Source organism: Papaver somniferum, chromosome 2, assembly GCF_003573695.1.
Source record: "Papaver somniferum cultivar HN1 chromosome 2, ASM357369v1, whole genome shotgun sequence".
Classification (NCBI taxonomy): Eukaryota; Viridiplantae; Streptophyta; class Magnoliopsida; order Ranunculales; family Papaveraceae; genus Papaver; species Papaver somniferum.
Genome location: NC_039359.1, coordinates 155,990,401 through 156,000,863, shown reverse-complemented (window position 1 = coordinate 156,000,863; position 10,463 = coordinate 155,990,401). Strand labels below are relative to the sequence as shown.

Sequence of the window (10,463 nt, the reverse complement as noted above, 5' to 3'; positions counted from 1 at the left end):
TTAACTTGCCACGTTCTCTAGCCCATTCCTTTGCTTCATCTTTCTTTTTCCATGTCTACATGGTCCAAAAACTCAAAGTTAGTCAAAAAAACATATATATTGATATGGTCCAAATGAATGAGCAACATATCTTTCCATTTGTTTCAAAGAGGAAAAAAAAACACCTACCAAGTCAGTCAAATAGTGATGGAAAGAATCTTCAGTTAGAATTGCGTTTGCATCGGGTTGAGAAGGTATTGGGCTAGGTGGAAGCACGATCTATCAACCAAAATGTCACAACATTAGTCCAAATAAAGAAGGAAAAATATACTTACGGTTGGGTTTTAAGAGCCACGAACCCAACCGTATCTAACATTCCCAGCCATAAGAGTTTTTTTCCAACCGTAGGAGCAAAATTTAAATCACAGAAATATTTACGGTTGGAACATAAAAAATCAAACCCAGCCGTAAATTATGTTACGGTTTGGAATTATGCAAAACCCAACCGCAAAAAGTGCAATAAATACTCATGCACATGATGAGTTACGGTTGGGTTCTGCATGCCATTTTCCCAAGCGTAAAAGGTCTTCTGTCCTATTGAAAACCAGTTACGGTTTGGAGTTCATCCAAACCTAACCGTAAATAGGAGTTACAGTTGGGAACGAAGCTTCAACCCAACAGTAATCTGGCATGTAAGTTGAAAAATCTGATTTTTTTACGTACTTTTGCTAATTTTGAACGAAATTGAACTCATGGGAGATAGTTTAGAGGCATCCTGTTGATTTTTCAACCATTCGTTCTTCACTTTGTCGATTTATTTCTTCTACTGGTTGAGATTCATCATCACTTTGTGTTAAACCCTCTCTACCATCTAACAAATCATCTATCTCTTGGTCTCTCCAACATGAGGTATGTAAAACTTGTTTTCTCTATCATACAAAGATTCGAGAAATTTTTTGATGGGGGCGTTTTTTGAAGGGGGCATGGGGGACCAATGATATGTTGACACATGCACTTAATATTAATGAATTATGTTTCCAAAAACACTAACACCAATTAAGAAAACAAATTTTCTCTCCAAAAATACATTTTTTTTATATTTTTGGAAACATAATTCATTCATATTAAGTGCATGTGTCAACATATCATTGGTCCCCCATGTCCCCTTCAAAAAGCGCCCCCATCAAAAAATTTCTCCAAAGATTCACCCACCTCGAATTGGTAACTCGTTTCATTCATTTTGGTTGAGTGAATCAAAATCTAGGTTTTGAAAGAAATCTCCAAAATTTTTCTTTTTTTCTTCTCTAGTTTTTTTTCCCACAAAAACTGTCTCAGAATTCACCAAATATATAACAAATTCATTAATTTAATCATTCTCTAATTAAATAAAATTAATAATTAACTAAATAAGGATTGTTCAGTCGTTACAAAATTATTTTAGACGAGGGGTTTTTGATATTACTTATGGATGACCCGTTTTTGTCCTATTAAGTGACGCCCCTCAATTGGAATGTGACACCCAATAATAGTTTTCTTAAATTGGTGGTTTTTCAGATCTGGAAGACGTAAAACGTACAAGCCCCAGTTTTTTATCTGTTGTCCCTTTTGGCAGCACAACCCGAGTTTATTATCGGGTATTTATTTTATTTGATTCTTATGCACTGTGTTCAAATGTGCCGTACATTTATATTATGGCGTCGCCGCCAGGTCCGGGACTATGCCAAGTTAGAAAAGAAAAGAACACCTACCATACAAAAGAAGAAAAGAAATTATGAATACAAGAAATGTATGATGAATATGATAATGGATGAATTCTCTTTAACTTATCTAAACATATGCAAACAGAAATTCGAACTATTTCAGGGGGTTACCCTAACTATCCAACCATGTAATGATGCCCTCAAACCCAAAATAACGACCTCACAACTCTTCTCTCTCTCAAAACACATACCATGCTTGCAGTCATACACATATCTGAGTATTTTGTATACAAATTTCCCGCTACATACCAACTACTTGGCAAACAAAACAATAGTGTCGTCAGACAGGACTGCTTCGCTTTCATGGCTTAAACAAATCACGAGTTTCTAACCAAAATTATTAGCCTTGGCTTAGTTCATTTGAACTTGTCTTTGCCGTAAAGAGCTTGAATGTTCAACCCCATTTTCTGTCGACGTTATATTAGACGATGCAGAATCACTGTTGACTTGTGTGTTATCTCCATAATTTGATTCAAGGGGAGCGTGTCTTTGTGGAGCAGGTGCTGTAGGTGTTTGGCCCTCTTCCGCTAGTTTTTTAAGAAGGTTCATTACTGTAGGAAGGAACTTCGTAGACAAAGATAGAAGCCCAGGGAGCTGTGTATGAAAACAAACCGAGAAGAGAATTGAGGAAAGTTTTGGCTTTCAAGAGAATGGGGTTGAGCAGTTTAAAACAAAGAGATACCACACAGTTCGGTTCTAGGTTTGCTTATCATATTATCTACAAATCCAGGAAAATAACTCTGTTTGGGCAGGTTCGCTAATAGGTGGAACTAACCAGTATAAACAGTTCCAATTTCTTGGATATTTCAGTTCTTCTCTACTTTAATTTGTACGTCCCACACAGCAGTACAAGTAGTACTGAAATCTAAAGAAAAGATCAACATTGGTATGCCAGTTACTATTCCAGTTCTGGTGGTGTTTAGGTCTTTTGGTTATTAAAGTACCAGGACCTAGCATGGCTCAATGCCAACATTTTCGGACCCGCTATTCAAATAACGAACTAGATCTAAGATATAAGTTGCTGATTAAAAGGGTATTGACCAATTAATGTACTGACCCAAAAACAATCTCCAGGGATAGATACTTACAGCACCATTGCGGAATTCACCCGAGATGTCTAGTTGGACCCATAGAGCTTTGACCAGTAGGAAGCCGACAAAGATAACCAAGAGCCACAAAGGATTCCTGATTGAGAGAACAAGGGAAAGCTCATAATGAGAAGAAAGGCTTCAAAAAATAGGGAGTCGGACCAATATCAATAATAAGAGTTTAAACGTGAGGGCGTCCACCTTAGAAGCGTCATAAACTCATTGAATCCCAGTACAACTAGAGCAAGGATAGCCCATGGAGGTGGCATCCAGTTGTTGTTACGTTTATTTGCTTCCTGGGCAGCAATAGCCTGAGAAACACTGTACTCTGTCTCAGTCTTAAATTGCCTCCACAAAGATTTACATTGAACAGGTGTGATCAAAGTTTTTTCTGCAGAAACCTGGAAAAAGAATATATATAAAGCACAGGCTTGAGTGAGTGTACAACATTATGGAGAATAAGATCATGAAAATACTGTGAAAGATCACACCTCTAAAATAAAATGAAGGCACGGGACAAAATTATTCTAACCAAAAACATGCATGATATCTGTTGTTGCGAAGTCTAGTCCAAAATGATTCAAAAATTGAATTGTTCATGCATATTAGTTCTGATCCAAAATAGATCAACCTAGTGTCTATAGGTCTGCAGATTAGTGAGTTAATAAAAATAATAACCATCATTCTAAACTTCTAATTACCATCATTCTACCCTTTCGAGACTTGCCACAATTTCAAGAAACGATTATTCTTCCCTCCATTTTCAGCATTGATACACATGCACAAACACACAAGATCGGAAGAAAAAGAACTCCTAGGCAAAACATAAAGAATATCTGTTTACCTCTTCCCAGGTGCTTGAAGCCAGTGGGTCCACTGATGTAACTTTCTTGTTATTAGTGTCCACGAGTGCAAGGGCAAGAGTATTTTCAATGCTATCAGCATCCTCCTCCAACCGAAGAACAGCCATAACAGAGAGCAGCTTCAAAGACTGAAAAGAAAAATAGGAAGATCTATTAGTTTATACAAGAAACAGCAAAAAAAAAAGATTCAACAGCTCATATGGTAATTATAGTTGGTAACATACTGCTGAGCGAGCAGCTTTCGTTATTCCTCGGATATCCTCCTTCCCGGTCCAAACCCTTGGCATTGAATCAGAATCACGGCTAAATAGTGTTGCAAACCTGAAACAATTTTCTATACTTAATCCTGTTCACTAGTAATTAAGAACCAAATGAAGAAAAAAAAAAGAAGAAAAAATGGAAGTATCATCAGGGATCCATACCTGTCTTTCATTCGGATCAGGACCCTTCCAGCTTCTTCCCTGGCCTTTGTTTCAACCACACTTCTTGCGTACCTTTCCAAGTTAGCAACCATTTCATCTAGGGTGCTGTCATTAATGTCAAAACCGGAAAGTGCCCCAGTGAATCCAGAGACTGCTGTTTTTGTCTCGCGCTGAAGAAGGTTTCTGATGGATGGCCATGTCTCATTACTAGCTGCATCTAGAAGAGACTCCACTGGTTCGGCTAATGCCTTGTTCAGTTTTCCCTGCAAACACACATGATAAGAATTTGAGTAACCAGCAGCCAGTCCAATTTATTTTACTCATTTTGGTCTGAACAAAAGAACCTCAAGCGCATACAGATACTGACACACTATCATGAGAATAATTGACCATGTTCATAAGAAATGCAGTATAAATCCCGATACCTCGTACGTGGCAGTAATTTCAGACAGTTTGGCAGCTCGGACGGAGTCAACATGTGCTTCTATATCACGGTGAAGTTTGTCTCGGACTTTAGTTGCATCCCAGTTTGCTTGTTTAATAGCCACATCTGTCGCCATTATAACATCAGCAAACTACAAATAACATGTTTTCAAAAACATGGATTTCCACAATTCCCATTTCTAGGCATGTACTCTGGAGGATTTCATGTAGGCATGTGGCCACTGAGTAACTTGACTTCACATGTATAATAATGTTTAGGTAAATATATTTATTTTCCATGCTCAGTTTATATTGATCACGCCATCAAGGAAATATAAGGCTTTTGAAGTACCAGCACATCCTTTGCCGAATTCTGCGATGAAAGATTGAGTACAATCATGAGCAGCCACAGCAAATGCTTCTCCTCCCTTCAAAGCCTTCTCAAATGCATCCTTAAAATCATCCAGAGTCTTAGATCGTAGATGGCCCAACACGGAGTGATAAGCAGGTTGGATTAACTGATAAGAGCAGAAAAGCAAGAGCAATTAAAATGATTGGAGTTCCACCGATTGTATACACTACGTCATTCAATTTTCATAAGGTCATGCATCTGGTACCATTATATAACAACTATATTAATGTGTCATTCTATTTTCACAAGATCGAACATTAAATTTAGCAAGCAAAAGAAACTGAAGGATTCCATTTAGATATATCAACTGGAAGGGAGCCTCTCCTTGTAATCGTACATCACTATCGTTCATCTCATTCAACTTTTGTAGCTGAAAATTAAAAATACACAGCTTGCCCATTTTACCTCGCACCAAATTATTCGCAACAAAGGAAGACACTATTTCTTTCATATTTTGGTGAAGGACAAAGCTCATTAAATTAAATGTTGGAATATAAATATTAGAACTCAAGGAAATTAAAGGAACATAGGCTATACTTGCAGTAGTCTTGTTTCCAGATTTTGCCGCTTTGCATTCCTAACACTTTCTTCAAAATAAATAGCTTCCATGTCATATCTGCATGAACGAGAATAAACTTAAGAATTCACAACTTCGAACAAGTATGTTATTTGAGAAGCGAGAATCCATGGGGACTGGTATCGAGCAAAAAGTAAAGAGAAAAGTCTTAATCCAAGTCAAGGTTTTCGAAGCTTTTGAGAACTTTGTGATTGAAACAGCACAAGTTACAAAATAAAAATGTAGCGCTCCAACGAAAGAAAAATCACTATTGAGGTCTCTATGAAGGATGCAGGAAAAGAGACATCAAAATTGTAACTTCAGTTTTGTTCAATAACTAATTCCATTGTTGACAAAGCACGGATTTGATAATCACCAGCCTTGGATAATGAAAACCAATTTGGTAATGCCAAAATCCAAAAACAGAATGCTTAGCAAGGTCCATATATTTCTCAGCTAAATTAGACACCACGGAAGTACTCACTCTGACAGACATTCCTCGAGGATTAAGCTAAGCTTCTTTCCGAATCCTGAAACAAGACCAGACTGTGCAGCCTCCTCCAACTCGCACCATTCCTATATAAGTTAATAGAAAAAAGACATGTTATTTATGGGTTAAATAAACAAGAAGTTGTTAAGTTATGCGTCCACGCTGAAAATGAACCAATAATATCTAAGATGAAGAAAAGAATAAACCAAGCATGAGGAATAGGCAAACAGCAATTACCTCATTCTCTACTAATTGAGCAAACTTTTCATTGGCAATTTCTTCACATCGAACTGTGGCAACCATGACCTGCAGAATGAAGAAGGAGAAAATTATAGAGTCAATGCTTTTGAAAGAAAAAAAAATGTGTCGGAGAATTCCAATTTTCATCTTTTGAAGGTGGATTTCATCTCTTGAAGGTGGATATAAAGTAAAAACTGAGGGATTATTTGCGTGATCACCTTGTGAGCAGGAAGGTCAAGATCCTTGTTCTCCTTGATAATCTTCCATATTTGTTGTGCACTAAAAGAGAACCCTGATGCAGGAACTACAGCCCTGCGATCTCCAGCGAGTCCACCAGGAGCAATAGAATGGTAGAATCGCTGTCTTAGAGCAGCCACCTTCATTTATGCCAAATAGTATAACTATATTAAAGACGTTTCACACAACACCAACAGACACTTTATTCCTTCTTTTTGCTTACTTGAGAAGAGTGCAAAGCTAAGTGTCACTTCTAATGTGCATACCTGTTCCTTGAATTGCTCTTCCTTTTCCTCGTAACTGTTAAGAGCTGTGACCTCAACCTGCAAATTTAAGGTAGTTATGCATAAGTTGCATAACACAGAATGACAGTAAAAAAGAGTTCAAGACTAAGCTCATAATATCTTACATTAAAAAATTCGCTTAATGGGGTATCTTTGTGAGCTTGTGGTTTAGGAACATTATCCCATATCTGCAGAGGACATATTTGTTAAGGACACAAATGATAATGATCAACAAATTCTTTAAACTGCAGAAAGATTAGCAGGTCGGGTACCTTCTGAATATCTTCCCGGAGAACAGGTTCCAAATTTTCCAGTGGTGTCTACAAACAAAGAAAGATAACTTAACCATTAATAACAAAAGAAAAGATTTGGATCAGTCAAGAAACCTTTAATAATTTAAACTAAGTTGAAAAATGCACCCTTGTTTTGTCACGTATGACAAATAGCAAAGTTGTTTTACGTGGACTGAACAACCGCATCATGACCTGTAACCGAAATAGCAAGCAATAATTAACTTCACAACCCTTAAGATGAAAAAAACTAGCAGACATAACAGAAGAATCATTTACCACAAAAATACCTGAAATACAGTCTTTAAGAGTGGCTTATTGGCAGCTTGTTCACGGCCAATGTCATGACACCACCTTCAATGATAATTGTTTATGAGATTCAACAAAATGGAAACTTTAACAAAATACCGAGCAATTTAGAAAACAAATTGGGTTACGACAAAGGAAGAGAGCTTACATGTTTATAAGTACAATATCCGATACAGCAAGAGCAAAGAGGGCACTCTGCTTCTCAAATGCAGTATCATCCTGAAATAAATCAGAAGTATTGCATTAAAAGATGTATGCAAAGATGCATTTTGGCACAATTTTATTCGGTAATATATCAAGGACAATGAAGTGACAATCAGTAAAAGTAAACATAATGAAAACAAAATTAATTAAGATTTATACGTGTATTTCAGGCATACCTCTCCTCTTTCTCTTCCATCAGTACCCTCCAAATCCATGACTAGTGTACAAGGTTCAATATCAGCACATTTTGCCATCCAAATACCTTTAGTGGTTTGAGACCTGAGAATGAAATAAATTTTTTATCCTTCTGGTGAAATTCAATACAAAATCATGAATAAATATCAAAGTAACATGAATTGGAGTCAGTAAATGATGATGTGGCAACTTGCCTTCCTCTAAAAGCATCCATCTCTCTAAAATTGGTACGAAAAAGATGATTCAACAGTGTGCTCTTTCCTGCACAAATTACAGAGGACAAGACAGTCATCATAACTGAACTGCTGAAGAACTTTAACTCAGAAAGAACAAAATAAGTCTGTAAATATACAGAAAAGACGGTTCGCAGGAGCTTGGAGCGGTACTGACAAATCAAGTTAAGCCAAATAGTTATCAAGGTGATCACATAAGTTGATTGATTTAAAAAAAGTCATACCACTACTTTGAGGACCCATGATGGAAACGACAGCATAAGAAAGTCCACATTCAGCCAGCTTAACTGCCTTGGAAAATCTAGCAAGGCCCTCGACATTAAATGAACCATCTCCGTCTATAAGTTGAGTGGAGCAACATTCATCCATTTGCTCTGAAGAATGAAATAAGATAAAATTCACATTAGCAAAGAATAATGTTGTAAAGTTAACAGTATACGAGTATGTAGAACTCCTGATGATTCCTGAATTTAACTTCAACACATTGCATTCTTAAGCTACTCAAGTTAACTCCATCCAAACATTGAGATCGACATCGAGAGGTCTGATCTTGCAACTAGGTGTCAAACCAAACACAGAATACATGAACTTCACACAGAAGGTTCATCTCTATGTTGTTCCAATCATTGATCAATAATGTTCAAAATGATTACTAACTCAATCATTTCCCCCCAATTTGCAATCCAAGATTGAACTCCAAATCACACCAACCTCTTACATGATTATCTTCATTAATAAGAAGAAAAACAAAAACCCACATGCAGACTAAAATTACTAGTCTAATTACACACCATCTGAGCTTAATTCCAAGATACAAATCAAAACCCAAGTTTCTGTAATAATGAAATTCACTAAATTCTCGTCTAATTAACCGATTCAATAACCCCAAATCAAAAATTGGACATCTTTTAAATAGTAAAACCTAAAAGGCTAAAACCCAAGGGGGGAAAAAACAAAAAACACTAGAATTCCAGAGTTTGTGAATCAATCGGATCATAGAATAACCTCATTACCCAGATTTCAGTATTAAACCCAGCTTCAAACTAATCAAAAAAGTTCAAATTTCAAAAAATAACCAGACAGATAGAGATGAAAAAAGGGGGATTGGATTGGATTGGAATACATACCCATTGATTTAGGTTCAGGATGATCCGGCGAGACTGAAGATGATGATCAGAAGAAGAAGGAATTGAATTTCAAGATCTTCTGAGCGAAGTAATTGAATTTAGAGAGAAAAAGAGGGAGGAGAGAAATTAAAGAAAAGAGAAAGATCGATCTGAAAAAATGAATTATTATTATTTTAAGCCACCAAGACTTTTTTTTATTAAAGTGAAAAAAGAAAAAAATTCAAACAAATACTGAAAGTATACGTATTTTCTTGTGTATTGGTAATAATAATGTATAAATACGGTATACTTTGGTGTGTAGAATCATACAGTACAATAGATGGCTGTATACAATCATAGAGTCTGAAGATCTAGGGAGATGTGCCTCTCACCGACTGGTGTTGTAGGACCCAACAACCGTCCAGTGGTGTTTTTTTTTCAGATATAAGTCGCTTTCTTTCGTTGCTTCTTTTATTCTGTGCCGGGGGCAGGGCCGCAGGGGGATAGATAAGGCATGTCGGTTTTTCTTTCAGTGTGGAGAGGCAATATTATCTTGCATTCCAGAAATTGGGACTACGCATAGTAGGAATGTAGGATGCAGAATCTGTTGGGCTGAATGCCTTGCATATGTGGAGTGAGCATCTTAATTCTACAATGAATAAACATGCACGTATGGAAGCTATTTTTGAGTTTTAGAAGTCAAAATGCAAGAAGTCAGTTTGGATATAAATTCTAGAAAGTATCTCTAAAAATCAAAACATTGATTTTTTGGAATGCAAAATAATTTCGCTACTTATGCTTCTAATATGCATATACGCTACAAAATGAAGTTAAAATAAATATGGATGCTGCCTTTGATTACAATACCAAAACAATTGGGCTTGGTTTACTAATTCGTGATTATACAGGTTTCTGCCAAGGAATCAGGTGCAAGTTCATCAATGGAGGAGTAGACTCTGAACAGGCGGAATGTCTAGCCCTGAAAGAAGCCATACTATTTGCTAGACAACGCAACTTGAGGAATGTGGTGCTGGAATCAGATAATCTTAATGTAGTTAATGCAGTCAAGAATGTCAATAGCTCGGTTCACTGGAGGAACCAAGTTCATGTAGATGAAATAAGGCATTTGCTTATCTCCTTTCTTTGTTTTAAACTAAGTTATGTTAATAGGACAGCTAACAATGCTGCCCATGTTAACTTCCCTGAAAATATTAATCTTGCTATATGGGAAGATAAGCAAGTCTGTCAATCTAAGTTATGTAGTATTGCAAGTTAAGTAATAGAAGTTGGTTTCGCATTAAAAAATGGACCCTACAGCTACTAGCTAGAGCAAGCCTACTATAAGGCTAACCCCTTTGGGCTAGATTGAACT

The 10,463-nt window shown here is 36.7% G+C and overlaps 1 protein-coding gene across 1 annotated transcript; it reads right to left on the bottom strand.

The window, feature by feature from the left end:
- Positions 1-1,704: 1,704 nt before the first annotated feature.
- LOC113349528 (protein ROOT HAIR DEFECTIVE 3-like) lies at positions 1,705-9,277 on the bottom strand. Its single transcript, XM_026593499.1, has 22 exons — positions 9,113-9,277; positions 8,210-8,359; positions 7,947-8,013; positions 7,734-7,836; positions 7,502-7,572; positions 7,335-7,398; positions 7,174-7,239; positions 7,027-7,074; positions 6,880-6,942; positions 6,737-6,793; positions 6,452-6,610; positions 6,231-6,299; positions 5,988-6,079; positions 5,485-5,563; positions 4,888-5,053; positions 4,538-4,662; positions 4,113-4,375; positions 3,915-4,011; positions 3,672-3,818; positions 3,029-3,228; positions 2,828-2,924; positions 1,705-2,333 (listed from the first exon to the last, which is right to left on the bottom strand). Exons 1-22 carry the CDS (start codon positions 9,114-9,116, stop codon positions 2,091-2,093), a joined length of 2,430 nt encoding a protein of 809 aa, XP_026449284.1. The 5' UTR covers positions 9,117-9,277; the 3' UTR covers positions 1,705-2,090.
- Positions 9,278-10,463: the final 1,186 nt, after the last annotated feature.